Raw genomic sequence first — 14,191 nt, forward strand, 5'->3', positions numbered from 1 at the left:
ACAGAAAATGGAGACGCAGCCAGCACAGCAGAGCACGAAGAGCGGAACGGTGGTCGATGCGACCGCCCTGTTCGCACTCACCGCCAAGTGCAAGCTCCACCCTGTGGTGGTGTTCAGCATCCTCGATCACTTCAGCCGCAGGAACGAGAATCAAGAGCGAGTCGTGGGCACCCTTCTCGGCGTGAACAACGATGGCGTCATTGAGATCAAGAACAGCTACCCCGTTCTCCACAACGAATCGGGTGCGCTGATTGGCATCGATCGCGAATTCCACAGGTCCATGTTCGATCTCAACCAGAAGGCCAATCGCGGTGAGGTCATCGTGGGCTGGTACACCACCGGATCGAAGGTGCGCACTGCCCCCCCCCCGCAATGCGGATCTCCGTCCTATTTGCGTGATTTACGCTACATGCGCCCAAATTTGCTTTGATTATTGGCCATTTCCTGCATTACCCACCCAGCATTTATCGTTAATCATTTTTCATTTTCTATAATTGCTTCCTCCACTCTATTAATTCTTCCCTCATTAAATCTACTATTAGGTGCCCGACTCGGCTGCCGCCATTCACGACTTCTTCTGGCGAGAGGTGGGCGCCCCGCCCGTGGTGCTGCTCGTCGATACGGGCCTCACCAACGCCAAGCTCGACGTCTCCGCCTTTGTCGGTCCGTCGCCGTCGGCCCTCGCCGCTGCCGCCGCCGCCGGCAGCAGCGGTGACGCCGCGCCCGCCGCCCCCGCCACGCCCGCCAAGCCCACCCTGTCACTCTCGACCGTGCAGCTCGAGTTCAGCGCGCCCAAGCCCGAGCGGCTGGGCCTCGCTGCTCTGTCAAGCACCGAAGGTCTGCGCGGCACAGTGGGCGAGGAGGGTGCGCTGCTGGACGACCTCGACAGCGTGGAGCGGTCGATGGGCAAGCTCATCGGCCTTCTTGATGAGGTGACGGCCTACGTGCAGCGCGTGATCGAGGGCAAGGAGACGCCCAACGTCGAGGTCGGCCGGCTGCTCTACGACACCCTCTACTCGCTGCCCAAGGTCGACGCCGAGCAGTTCGAGACCCTCTTCAGCAAGCAGATCCAGGATTTGGTCATGATCGTCTACCTCTCCAAGCTCACCAGGACCCACCTCACCCTCAACGAAAAGCTCCAGAGCCTTGTCCAGTAGACCCCAATTGCCCCCCACAAGTCCCCCACCCACCCGCCCGCGCGCTACTCCAATCTCTGCTAGCGTGTACGGATGACAACAGTTTCTTCTTCTTCTAGACCCTCTTCTTCGAGCTTTGCGTCTCCTCGAGCTCCCCACGACCACACAACACAAACACCCGATCGACCTCTGCTCGCGACTAGTCGACAACAAATACCAAAACTAGGAAAAGAGAAGGAAAAGAAATTCAGGAAAATCAACAAAAAAGGTTCTTGATTTCTTGCTGTTGAATAATTACTGAACGTAGCAGAGAGATGAGCCAATCGAACAAGAAAAAGAAGAGAAGGGGAGGGGCCAGGAACAAGCAGCCACGCGCATCAACGGCCTCCTCATCTTCTACTTCTACTTCCCGTTCAGATGGCGGTGCAGTCGCCCCGCCCTTTGAGCGGCCCGAGACCTACACGCTCATCGCCAAGGAGGTGCCGTCGGACATGCTGCCGGACCTGCTCAACGCCCGGCCCAAGATGCTGGGCGCCTCCGCCGTGCGCCAGCGCTACCTCCAGGGCGTGCCCGTGTCCGACGTCTTCATCGACCTGCTCCGCCCGCCGTCGCGCGTCTCCGGTGCCGAGTCGCCCATGCTCGTACAGCTCCGCTCGTTCTTCCCCGTGTACCCCTTCAACTACTGCGCCACCTGCCTCGGCAAGTACCACACGGGCGCCTGCCCGACCATTCCGCTGGCCGATGTCCCGCCGCCGCCGCTCCTGGCGCCCACCGCCGCGCCGGCGACCACCACCGAAGCCAACCCCATCGGGCGCCTCGAAGACGGAGATGACGACGAGCTGCCGCCACTGCTCGACGAAGACGAGGTCGACGACAACGCGGACAACGACGACGACGAGCTGCCGCCATTGCTGGACAATAGCGACCTCAGCGCCGACGAAGAAGAGCCCTCATCATCGCAGGCGCAGCGGTCTTTCGTCAAGCCCGGGCAGTCGTCGTCGTCATCGTCGTCTGCGCGCACCGCGCGTGGTTCTGCGCGAACGCCGACGGGTGGTGATGCTCCGAGCGACGGGCCGGAGGGCAACTACTACGACGACTACCGCTACAATCCGCCGCTGGTGTACGAGCAGTCGGTCAGCTTCGTCACCGGCGCCGTGCCCCCGATTCGCGACTTCTCGCGCCACCGCGCCGCCATCCTGACCTTCCTCATGAGCCAGAACGTCGACGTCGCGCAGATCACAGACGTGCAGCCGACCACCACCGGCTTCAAGGTGTTCCTCGCGTCGTCGATCGCCCTCCGCGACTTTGGCCGACAGACCGAGTGCGTCGTGCCCACCCTGGGCAAAGTCAAGATCGAAGTCTTCAATGGCTACCGGAGAGGTGCACATCATCAACACGCACACACGCGCACACACGCACACACGCACACGCACACACGCACCGCGCACGGCACACACACGCACACACACAACACACAACTGCCGCATATGCAATGCTGAGTGTGCGCATGATTGCAGATGCGAAGCCCGGGTGGCATGACACGGGCAACGAGGAGGACTTCACGGACGAGGAGGACTACGACGAGGACGGCTACTACCGCCAGGCACCGGCCGTCCCCCTCCCGAAAGCAGCGAAAACGAAAACGAAGGCGAAGACAAAAGCGAAAGCGAACGCGAAAACGAAAGGCGCAAGCGCTGCCGCAGTGCCGCCGGACGATGACGACGACATGCCGGCTCTGATGGACGGCAGCTCCAGCGAAGACGAAGACGACATGCCGGCGCTGCAGGACGGAAGCAGTGACGAGAGCGACCACGACGACTATGCCCTGCGTCGGCCGGTACCGAAGCCTCTTCACGTCGTCGTCGTTGTAATTGTATGATTGAACGATGACTGATTGTGCGCGTGTCGCATCTGCCTGTCAACAGCAAAAACCGGTGAAGCCACCGCGAGCGGTGATCGTGAGCCGGATCAAGGAGGAGCAGGAGCAGCGTAAGCAGCTCGACGAGCACCTCAAGCAACTCGAGATGACGCGGAACCAGGTACTCAAGCGCCAGCGACGACAGGCCCGGAGGCCCGAAGACGACGAGGCGGAGGCCATCCGCTTCGCCGACTTCCTCAGCGGCGTCGAGCGGCGGAAGGAGTGGAAGTGCGTGCGCGTCGACTGCAAGAACCCCGTCATCTACCACTACGAAAAACGGTACTGCCACACCTTGAGTCTTGATGTTGACGCGTGCTGACGTCACACCCATCACCACACACAGAGTCAAGGCAAAGTGCGAGAAGGGCTGCGTCGCGCAGTACCACAAGAGCTGCTGGCAGGAGGTGGCCAAGGAAGCACCCCATGGCGGGCACGCGCTCTGCGCTCAGTGCGGCGCTCGCATCACCTGGACATCGCTGCGCATCAACTTCGGCGAAAAGAAGAAGCTCTACGCCCAGGGCGACGAATCGGTCGTGGACCAGCCCGACAATGGCACTTCCACCACCACAACGACGGCGACAAAGAACGAAAGCGAAGGCGGCAGCGACGTCGGTTCAGAAGAGCGAAAGCGGGACTGGCTCGCGTCGGCCAAGCGACAAGAGGAGGAGCTCAAGAGGCGGCGCGACGAGGCCGAGCGCAAGCGAAGGGAGCAGGAGGAGCTCGCCAAGCGGGAGGAGGAGGAGCGGCGCCAGAAGCGGCGTCAGGAGCGTAAGCAGCGCAAGAGAGAGCGCGACCGCAAGGGCGAACCGCAAATGGGCGAGATGGTGGTGGTGGCCAAGGCCGGTGAGCGCGCCCAGCCCAAGCCCGCCGCCGCCACCGCCGATGGGAGCTCCCCGGCCGACGCGCCGGCCGTTGACCCCACCGCCCTGCTCCAAGCCGCACCTGGTACGCGCGCTCATTGTCCATGTCCCGCGAGCCCCCTATATGGGTACTGACTGCGCTTTGTGTGCGTCGTGTGTCGTGTGTCGTGTTGGGTGTGCAGCTAAAATTCACATAAAGAAGGCGGAAAGGGACGAGCTGCCGGAGTCGGCCAAGCAGGACCTGGAGCGACGCAAGCAGCGAAACGCCAAGAAGAAGCAGAAGAAGCTCGAGAAACGCCAGGCCAAGAACGCCCTTCGCATCGACCTCGCCTCGCCTCCCTCTTCCACCACCAGTACCCACTCCTCTCTTTCTGTCGTGTTGTGTCGTGCGTGTCGTGCGTGTCGCGTGTCGTGCGGTCCCTCTGACTCGAGTCTCTCGAAGCTGACGCAGGCACCGGCACTCCGGTCTCGCTGGCGGCGGTGGCCGACTGGCCCGCGGAGGCGCTCCGGGTGGCGCAGTCGGAGGGCTACCAGCTGCCGCCGCCGGGCCGCGTCGTGCTGCCCATCGTCGACCCCGTCACCGGCGCCGTCATCAATGCCGCTCAGGCCGCAACGACCGTCGTCAACCACGACGAAGAGGACATCTGGGCCGTGCCCGCGGGCGACAACGGGGCCGCCACGACCACACCCGCCCACTAATGGGCCGACCAATCACTGAGCAATGTACATTCCACTTCGCTCGAAAATAGCTTTCTTTTCCTTTTCCTCTTTCTTTTCTCTTTTTTTCTTTGGCGTGTGTTTGGTGTGCGCCGAGCAGCAGGCTACATAGTACGCCGACAGCGACGACTACGACTACTTGGCCTGCTCGCCCTTCTCCTTGCCCTTGGCGGAGGCGGAGGTGGCCTCCTCGTCCTCGCGCTCGCCGATGTGGATCCGCGCTTTCGAGGTCTTCATCGTCAGGTGCACGTGCAGCACCTGGCGGCGGTCGTGTGCGCGTGAGCGATCATCGACACGACACGACACGACACACGCGGGGGGGAGGGGACGACTCGTACCCCTTCGCTGATGTGCGCCCGGATGAGGTCGCGTTCGACCTTGTAGGGCAGCCGCACGGTCCGAAAGAAGCGGCCGTAGTGTCTCTCCTGGATGTGATACACCCCCTGCACCTCGCACGCTGGCCACGCCACCCATCAGCATCGTGTGTCGTTGGTCGTTGTCGTGTGTCGTTGATCGTGTCGTGTGTGCGTCATACCAGATTCCTCTTTGGCGCGTTGGGGCTTGAGGGCGGCGATGGTGAGACTCATGGAGCCGTCTTCGTCGTCCTCGTCTAGCTCCAGCCCGATGTCCTCCCGGGGCACGCCCGGCAGCTCCACCTCCACCAGCAGGTGCCCCGTGTCCTCCTCGAACAATCTTCCGCCCCCCACGCAACACAACATCAACACGACACGACACGCACGCACACGCGTGTCATTAAAGTGACGTACCGACGCGAGGGCACCAGAGGGTCTGGTCGTCGATGTTGGGGTTGAAGTACACCTTGTCGACGTCCTTGAGCCCTTTCCAGCCTGAGCACGTGCGCAGTCCACAGCCAATCATGAGGACCCACGGGGGTTGGGGCTAGGGGGGCGGGGGGGCGGACCTGGGAGGGACTTCCAGTCGACGCCGGCCTCGCGGATGAGGCGGCCGCGGCGGATCTCCCGCGGCAGAGCCGCCACCTTCTCGCCCCACTTGCCCATCCGCTCTGATCTCCACGTCAATCAATGGCTGCACGCTACGAACTGCTTTTGTGACGGTTGGTACCGAGGCTGGCAGGGGAGGACAGGTCGCCAAAGTCTTGTGGAGTGTAGTTCATCTTCTACTTGTGGTTGCGGTTGTAGTTTGTTCGAAAGAAGGACCCGGCGAACTGTAGTGGTTAGGGTGGGGGGGGGCAGTAGAAGGGACCACCTTTCACCCACATTCCAACCAAGTACCATTGTTTCGTCCCTGTCTTCCCCAGCCCAGTCTGTGCGCACCGCAGAACTGTGGAAAGCCCAGACCGGAGCCCACAACAGGCTTGCTGGTTGCACCCCCACCTCCACACCTCACATGCAACTGGGAGTGATCACCTGATGGTGGTGTGTGTGGGCCTGCCCTATCGGCGGGTGGTTGGTGACTCTCGGTGGCACCAACCAACCCTCTCGGCGGCACCAACCAGCCCTGTCGGCAGGTGGAACGTGGCTAGAGTGGTCCAGCTTGCTGGCCTATTGGAGTCGGGTGTTGGGATGGGCGGCGTTTACGTTTTCTTTGTTGTTCGTGGGGGTTGCAAAGTTGTTTGTTGATCTTCGCACGCAACACTCAAGAGGAAGTGGCTTGGTAGAGAGACCACCCTTCCTCACCCACCCCTTTCACAAACCAAACGGTAGGCAGACCTCCCCTTGTTATCTTCGCATGAAAACAAAAAATCAATCAATTCACGTGAAATGAAATGAGGAAGATCTTCATTTCCTTATGTCTCGAGTAGCGGCTCTATTCAAATCGCCTCGCCACCCTCTCTCTGTTCAAAATAAAAGGAGAAGGAGGGTGCACCAATCACAGCCTGAAACCACCCCTCTCGAAATCTCGATCAACAATCTTCAGACCACGCATCTCATTCTCATTTTCACAATCCGTTTCTTCTTCATTCCATGAATTGTGGCGATTGGCCAGAAGAAAGAAGATGCAAGCGTGGCTCGGCTACATCGCGGCCGCCGTGGCGGTCCTCTGCTTCGGCAGCAACTTCGTGCCGGTGAAGAAGTTCGAGACCGGCGACGGCATGTTCTTCCAGTGGATCCTCTGCACGGGCATCTGGCTCACGGGCCTCGTCGTCAACGGCATCCAGGGCTGGCCCCGCTTCGAGCCCATCGCCATGATCGGCGGCGTTCTCTGGTGCACGGGCAACCTTCTCACCGTGCCCATCATCAAGATGATCGGCCTCGGCCTCGGTCTCCTCATCTGGGGGTACTCCCTCCAGCTCCCCACTTCACTCCCCAACGCGATGACGATCTGACCGTGTGTCGTGCGTTGTGTGTTGTGTGTGTCGTGTTGCGTGTTGCGTGTTGTGTGTTGTGTGCGGTAGCTTGACCAACTTGATCATGGGCTGGGCCACGGGTACCTTTGGCCTGTTCGGTCTGGACTCCAACGAGATCAAGACACCGTGGCTCAACTACCTCGGCATCTCGCTGGCCGTCCTCTCGGTCGGTCTCTACGCCTTCGTCAAGCCCACCGTCAAGAAGATCGGTAAGCTACACTCTCGCGCCGTGGTGTGTGTGTGTGTGTGTGTGTCATGAGTGTGTCATTGGTCGTGTCGTGAAGTGCTGAAGCAGACTGTGGTGTGTGTGTGTGTGTGTGATCAGGTGAGGACGATGAGCACCAGCAGGTCGATGAAGAGTACCGCTCCGTCAACGGCGGCAAGCCCGATGACTACCTGCTCAACAACGGCGGCCACCACGAGCACAAGGCGCAGGACGACTCGTTCGCCTTCCTCGAGAACCTCCCGCCCGTGTGGAAGCGCGTCGCTGGCGTCCTTATGGCCGTCCTCGCCGGCTTGTTCTACGGTACGCTGTGCGTGTGCGGTGGTGCGTGTGCTGCGTGTGCGGTGGCTAATTCTACGAGTGGTGGATGGTGTCGCCGCTCAGGTGTGAATTTCGACCCGCCGCAGTGGCTGATCGACCACAGCAACAAGGAGAACGGCAACAGCACCGCCGGTCTGGACTACGTCTGGTCCCACTTCTGCGGCATCTTCATGGGTACGCACGCACGCATGCGCATCTTTTTGATACGCGGTGCCGAGTGGTGGCCGACCTGAAACTGAACTCCCCCCCTCTGGCGTGATGCAGCGTCGACGGCCTACTTCCTGCTCTACTGCGTGCTCAAGCGCAACAAGCCCGTGGTCTACCCCGAGGTGGTGCTCCCCGGCGTCATCTCCGGCGTCATGTGGGCTGTCGCCCAGAGCTGCTTCTTCGTCGCCAACCAGGGTACCCTCTGTCCCTTCTCGGCTCTTCGTTGAGTGATGAGTTACTGACGTTGGTCGTGCCGTGTCGTGTCGTGCCGTGCCGTGTCGTCGGTAGGTCTGGGCATGACGGTGTCGTTCCCGATCATCGCGACTGGCCCGGGCGCCGTGGGCTGTCTGTGGGGCATCATCCTCTTCGGCGAGATCAGGGGCCTACGCAACTTTGCCTTCTTCGGCGCCGCCGTGGTGCTCAACGCCGTCGGCGTGGCCCTCATCACCCTCGGCAAGTCCCTCTAAGCCTCTTTCGGACACGAGCCAAATATACTATGAATATTTAAAATAAAATATTCAAAATATCAAACACAGTGTCTGCATAAATTTGTTGTCACACTCCGAGAATGTGCCAACCGAACAACTGTCTTCGAACAAATCGGCCGACAGTGGCCGTTGGTGGCGCACTTGTTTGTCGTTCGTTGGCCGTTCGTCGTTGTTCGTCGGCCGCGCGACGGGCGCGTGGATCCCACGAGGGTTGGTTTGGATGATGTTCGCGCGTCGCAGCGGTCGCCGTGGGTCGGGTCACCGATGCCGCGTGCCGTCTAACGGCAGAGCTCAGAGCCCGGGCTCTGTGGCCCCCGTGGCGAGCCGAAGGGTGAAGAAGAAGGTCCGGGACCAAGGGTCAAGGGCCAAGGGCCAAGAGGCAAAGCAGAAGGACACAAGGTAAATCCAATCACACCGTTGGTTGAAGGGCGCGACTGTTTGTAGGGGAAGTGTGCCGCGTGTTGCTCTCGGCAACGACAAAATGTAGCAGCGAGGATTTTCGCTGAGCCCTCTCTGCCCAATGATACGCTGTTGCTCTCGGTGTTTGGATCAATTATTGAAATTCCGTAGGTTTAACGCGTCTGGTTGGTCAAACTTTATTGGGGCTCGTATATTGGCCAAGACGATCGCCGCGTCGGACCAACCGGACACGCGAGGCCGGCTTCATATAAATGTTGTGCTCGTTGCTTATTGGTTGGCCGGAGGCGGAGGCCCGCAGCCCCCGTTCTCGTTCACGTTTGGCCGCCCTTGACCCTCATTACTGTGTTGTCTCCGTCTGCCCTTCGCACCTCCACGGCTTCGCTTACTGTTTCTTCCCCTCCTCTTCACCGAGAGCTACGATAAGCATAAGCTAAGAGAAGAGGAAAGAAGAGCTTTTCGGATCTGTTTTTCATAGATCGATCCGAACTCTAACCCACAACCGGACCAACGATGACGCGCTCATCTTTCTCGATGACTCCTGCCCTCGTGGCCCTGTTCTTTGTGGCCCTCGTGGGTCCTTCCCTCGTCTGTACGTCCGTGATCTCTATCTATCTGTCACCTAGTTTACCTGGTTCTCATCTTTCTCCGTTTTTTCGTTGAGCTCCAAGTGCTAGCGCTCGCTCTACTACTTGGTTTTTTTCCGCATCTCCTGCTTCTTCTTCTACTTCATGTTCTCCTCGATCCATTTTTATTCGCCCAAGCCCCTAAGGGCGCAAAATAATCCGCTTTCGCGGGCTTTTTTTGTTTTGTTTTCGCGCCATCTTTGAAGATGGGATGTGCTGACTCAAGATCCCATCGTTTTCCTTGGCACCGTATATAGTGGCCCTTACGTGCAGCTACCCGAGCTATGGTAAGTGCACGGCAAGTTATTCGTTGACCAACGTCTCCGACCCCCAAATCCAGACCTGGCTCACCTCCAACATTGCCGCCAATACGGAAAGCTCGTACATATACCCATCCACACCTACGTGAGGTCTGTACAACAGGGCTAACACAGTCCCCCCTCTTTGATTGATCAATCATCAGAGTCACCTGGACCGGTTATGTGCAAAACAGGGCCGTCACCAACGTACTCACTTTCAACTTTACTGCTAGCGAAGATGCCGCTGCCGCTGCAGACTCGTCGACGGTCACCGGTTCGCTCCCCACCCCCCGTAGCAAGCGTTCTTGAAAAGCTCCGAGAAGTTCTCCGATGTGTGGAGCCTCGATGTTTACCTCCCTCGTGCGCTAAAATCCTCAATCTTCAACTTCTTCAGGTCTGCTTCTCGCCATCTCTCAGACGCTCAGCTCAGTTTGCCAGGGCGGTAATGCGACCAACCAGGTGACCTCAGTCGTTAAGGTGTGCGAGTCGCCGTCGCCCACGCCCTCCGCTACGCGGTCGGCTACTCCATCGCGAACGCCGACGCCCTCCGCGTCGATCAGTGTCACGCCCAGCAGGTCGGTCACGCCGTCGGTGACGCCCTCGATCTCAGTCACGCCCTCCATCTCAGTGAGCCCCACGCCCTCGATCTCAGTTACACCCACGAAATCGGTGACGCCCTCCGCCTCGCGGACCCCTTCGCCTACGATCTCCGTGACGCCCACGATCTCAGTGACGCCCTCGAACACGCCGACCCGGACGCCCACCGGGTCGCCCACCCGGTCGGCCACGCCCACCATCTCGGTGACGCCTACCATCTCGGTGACTCCCGTCGCCCACTCGGTCGGTGACGCCCACAATCTCGGTGACGCCCTCGCGCACGCCGACCCCTTCGCCCACCCGGTCGGCCACACCCTCCATCTCAGTGACGCCGTCAGTGACGCCCACCATCTCGGTCACTCCCTCCATCTCGCGCTCGCCCTCACCCACCCGGTCGGTCACGCCCAGTATCTCCCTAACGCCCTCGGTCACGCCCTCGATTTCGGTCACGCCCTCAGTCACGCCCTCGATCTCAGTGACGCCCACCATCTCGCGCTCGCCCTCGCCCACCAGGTCGGCCACGCCCAGTATCTCCCGAACGCCCTCGGTCACGCCCTCGATCTCGCGCTCGCCCACCGCCTCAGCCACGCCCTCCACCACCCCGTCGCCGTCGTCGACGCCTTCCAACTCGCCGTCGCCCTCCATCAGCCCCATCGTCAAGGACATGTGCCTCCACAGTCTGTCGATGGTCTACAGTAACGACTTTGTGACTAACGGCAACGTCACCCAGTTCCAGACCGCGCTCACCAATCGCTTCAAGACCCTGCTGGCCACCAGCACCAACAAGTGGTTCTCCATCTTCATCCGCAACTACGCCGCGAACAACGAGACCGTGTCGTTCTCCTACGTCATCTACTTCTGGTCCAAGAACGGCGACGCCATCACCGAGAACATCAACTCGATCAGCTTGCGGTCGGTGCGCGACGTCAACGTCGAGGACGAGGGCGCCCAGGCCACGCTCACCATCGACACCAGCTCCACCGAGTGCTCGACCGAGGACACGGGCCTCTCGCCCGGCGCCACGGCCGGTATCGCGATCGGCGCCGTCGCCGGCGGCGTGGCTGGCGCGGGCGCGCTCGCAGGCATTGCCGCGGCCGGCTACGCAGTCTATCGCCACATGAACCGCGCGCCGCCTCCGGAGCAGCTGGCCTCGGGCGACACGGCCTTCGTCGACAACACCTCCAACGACAACAAGCTCTTCACCTCCAACCAGGCCGAGTTCCAGAACGAGCTCTACTCCCTCTAAGCGGCTTCTACATCATCATCATCGACATCATCTACGACGACTACTTTTACGACTTCCACGTTTGGCAACGAGCGTGGAACGATCGCTTTATTTATTTTCCAACTTTTCAAGTCCAGAGGAGAAGGAGGAACCGAGCCGAGGGCTTCAAGCGGTGGCGTTGATGCACACCACCCATCACAATGTCTTGTTTTTGGTCAAGAACCCCAACACTGTAATTCTACCATTTTTGTTTGGGTCTTCTATTCAAAACAACAACACAGCTTGGCTAAGTCTCTGTCTCCTGTTCCTCTTATTCTTCAGGTGTGCAAGTGAGAGGGGTGAGCTCTTAGATGAAAGTGAAGGGGGGGGTGAGTCACGTCCTGTTTTTATTGGTAAATTGCTGAATTGTTTTCGTTGCCCTCACCTGAAATTTCATCACATTCTTTCCGCATTTTGGCGATTCTGTGAGACGCACCTACTGCGCAGTGAGAGGTCGCGGTAGGTGCGCGGGTGAGAGAAGATCAGCTAATTTCACCATCTCTTTCGCCGACTCCTTCCTCTCTCTGCATTCTCCTTCTCTGCCCCTTCTTTCTCTGTATACTCAATCCTTCAAATCAAATCCAATTCATTCAAATCAAACAGAGCCACATCTGCAGAAGGAAGTAGAGCTTAGAGATAATGGCCTCACCAGGAAGTACGAATCGAATGCACGCGCCTCCTGGCCCCACCGCCTCCATGTCAGTCACTTCGTCTTCTTCTTCTGCTTCTTCTTCTTCATCCAGCATCTCTTCTCCATCTCCCCTCTTGCGGCTGGCTTCGCACAACCTGAGCCCGCGACCCACCACACCCGGGCACCTGGGGCGTTCGGCCTCGCCCCCGCTCGAGCACCATGGGGGTCCGGCCACCACCGCGCCTCTGCCGCGCCTGACCGACCTCTACGACCTGCAGCACGTCATCGGCCAGGGCGCCTACGGAGTCGTCTGGTACGTCGCGCGTGTGTGCGGTGTGTGCCGTGTGTGATCGGTGTGCGATGTGCGTGTGCGGCGTTTGACCGAGACGTGGGTCTGGTCCTAGGTTGGCGCTGGATCGGCGTAGCGGGCAGCGGGTGGCGGTGAAGAAGATCGCGGACGTGTTCGGCGACAGCAAGGAGGCCAAGCGAACCCTGCGCGAGGTCCGCCTCATGCGCCACTTCCGCGGATCCTCTCCTCACGTACGTCACCACGGCTGCTCGTGTCGTGTGTTGCGTGTCGTGTCGTGTGTCGTGCGTGTCGTGCGTGTCGTGTGTGTTGACGTTGGGTGGTGGGCGTAGATCTTGGCGATCCACGACTTGGTGCCGGCGATGGCGGAGGGGAAGGAGGAGGGCGAAGAGGAGGCGGTGACGATGCACAACTTTCGCGACCTGTACGTGGTGACCGAATTCATGGACGGCGGCGACCTCTCGCAGCTGACTTGTGGCAACAAGCCGCCGCCGGAGGCCGCCGCCCACTCGGGCTGGCACCGGCCCGACGAGCAGCTCGTCAAGGCCGTCGCGTTTGGCCTCCTCTCCGGCCTTCGCGTCATCCACGCTGCGCGCGTACTCCACAGGGACCTACGACCAAAGAACCTTCTCCTCAGCGGCGACACAGTCAAGGTTCGTGTCGTGTCGTGTCGTGTCGTTGGTCGTGTGTGTTAACAGACTCGCACGGAGCAGATAGCGGATTTTGGGATGGGGAGGGGCAAGGCCAAGAAGCTGGAGACGGCGCAGAACAGAATGAAGCTCAGCCTCATGGAGTTCGTCAGCAACCGCTACTACACCGCGCCCGAGGGCCTCCTGCCCAATAACGAATACAGCTACCCTGGTACCCTCTCCCACCCACCCACCCACCTTTCTTCTTCTTCTGTTGGTTGCGGGTGTCACTGACTCGGGAGAGGGCCATGCGAACCAGTGGACGCGTGGGCTGTCGGTTGTATAGTGACGGAGATGCTCCTGGGCCGCAACGTCTTCCGGGACTCGCGGTGTACGTGTTCGCTCGGCCCGCCTCTGCGCGGCATCAAACACTCACGCTCGTGTGGTATGCGTGTGGTGTGTGTGTCGACGTCGCGTGTGTTGTGTGTGTGTTGTGTGCGTGTGTCGTGTGCAGACCCAGATCAAATGCGAACGGTGATCAGCGTGCTGGGCACTCCAGCCGAAGAGGACCTGGCCAGCATCGCCAGCGGCAGAAATGAAAAGGTGCAGAGCACGGCAGCAATAATTAATATAAAAGAGCCGGCCTCCTCTCTCTCTCTCTCTCTCTCTCTCTCGAAGTGGGCTAACCTAACGAACAACGACTGGGCCTTGCCGCGCGTACACAGTTTCGCGCCTACATTCGCACGCTGCAGGCCCACGAGCCGAACCGGCTGTGGACTCTCCTCCCCAACCTCAGTGCCGAAGGTACCACTCTTCCAGGCCAGCTGTGATGTTAGTACACTTTCTCACGGGACACGCACACGACACGCACACGACACGCACACGGCACGACACATGCAGGTAAAGATTTCCTCCAGCGGCTGTTGATGTTCAACCCGAACAAGCGGGCCACAGCCCAGGAGGCCCTCCGCCACCCGTGGCTGCGCGACGTGGCCGCAGCGCACACGAGCGCGCCGGGTAGTACTGCGGATGACGGGGACGACGAGCCGGGCGACCATGGCGTAGTGGCACCCTTCGAGGGGGGCGATATCGAAGCGGCCGATGACGAGAGCGCCCTGCGACCACTGCTGTGGCGCGAGGCCCTGAGTTACCGTGGGCGCGACTGAACAAAGAGAGCTGTACAGAAAAACACAAATAACTAAAATATTTTCGATTAGGTCGC

At 60.2% G+C, this 14,191-nt stretch overlaps 5 protein-coding genes and 1 pseudogene across 5 annotated transcripts; 5 read left to right on the plus strand and 1 right to left on the minus strand.

Annotated features, from left to right (window-relative positions):
* Positions 1 to 7: 7 nt before the first annotated feature.
* ACA1_045340 (26S proteasome regulatory subunit) lies at positions 8 to 1,157 on the plus strand (the record flags this gene model as incomplete). The annotated part of the gene is made up of 2 exons (XM_004340494.1): positions 8 to 349; positions 543 to 1,157. 2 exons carry the CDS (start codon positions 8 to 10, stop codon positions 1,155 to 1,157), a joined length of 957 nt encoding a protein of 318 aa, XP_004340542.1.
* A 470-nt stretch (positions 1,158 to 1,627) lies between these two features.
* Positions 1,628 to 4,632, plus strand: ACA1_045350 (annotated as a pseudogene).
* Positions 4,633 to 4,766: 134 nt separating this feature from the next.
* Positions 4,767 to 5,766, minus strand: ACA1_045360 (uncharacterized protein; the record flags this gene model as incomplete). Its single annotated transcript, XM_004340495.1, has 6 exons — positions 4,767 to 4,889; positions 4,970 to 5,088; positions 5,167 to 5,324; positions 5,395 to 5,479; positions 5,554 to 5,655; positions 5,715 to 5,766. 6 exons carry the CDS (start codon positions 5,764 to 5,766, stop codon positions 4,767 to 4,769), a joined length of 639 nt encoding a protein of 212 aa, XP_004340543.1.
* Positions 5,767 to 6,609: 843 nt separating this feature from the next.
* On the plus strand, positions 6,610 to 8,178 carry ACA1_045370 (uncharacterized protein; the record flags this gene model as incomplete). The annotated part of the gene is made up of 6 exons (XM_004340496.1): positions 6,610 to 6,890; positions 7,009 to 7,169; positions 7,286 to 7,486; positions 7,568 to 7,678; positions 7,769 to 7,906; positions 8,000 to 8,178. The coding sequence occupies 6 exons, from the start codon at positions 6,610 to 6,612 to the stop codon at positions 8,176 to 8,178; spliced, it is 1,071 nt and encodes a 356-aa protein (XP_004340544.1).
* Positions 8,179 to 9,129: 951 nt separating this feature from the next.
* On the plus strand, positions 9,130 to 11,384 carry ACA1_045380 (uncharacterized protein; the record flags this gene model as incomplete). Its single annotated transcript, XM_004340497.1, is given in 8 exon segments — positions 9,130 to 9,193; positions 9,500 to 9,623; positions 9,706 to 9,815; positions 10,019 to 10,252; positions 10,272 to 10,463; positions 10,477 to 10,531; positions 10,547 to 10,651; positions 10,667 to 11,384. The coding sequence occupies 8 exon segments, from the start codon at positions 9,130 to 9,132 to the stop codon at positions 11,382 to 11,384; spliced, it is 1,602 nt and encodes a 533-aa protein (XP_004340545.1).
* Positions 11,385 to 12,068: 684 nt separating this feature from the next.
* On the plus strand, positions 12,069 to 14,135 carry ACA1_045390 (mitogenactivated (MAP) kinase; the record flags this gene model as incomplete). Its single annotated transcript, XM_004340498.1, has 8 exons — positions 12,069 to 12,346; positions 12,438 to 12,573; positions 12,673 to 12,993; positions 13,039 to 13,201; positions 13,316 to 13,360; positions 13,484 to 13,572; positions 13,695 to 13,773; positions 13,870 to 14,135. The coding sequence occupies 8 exons, from the start codon at positions 12,069 to 12,071 to the stop codon at positions 14,133 to 14,135; spliced, it is 1,377 nt and encodes a 458-aa protein (XP_004340546.1).
* Positions 14,136 to 14,191: the final 56 nt, after the last annotated feature.

This window comes from Acanthamoeba castellanii (assembly GCF_000313135.1).
Source record: "Acanthamoeba castellanii str. Neff unplaced genomic scaffold scf7180000084576, whole genome shotgun sequence".
In the NCBI taxonomy this organism is placed as follows: domain Eukaryota; phylum Discosea; order Longamoebia; family Acanthamoebidae; genus Acanthamoeba; species Acanthamoeba castellanii.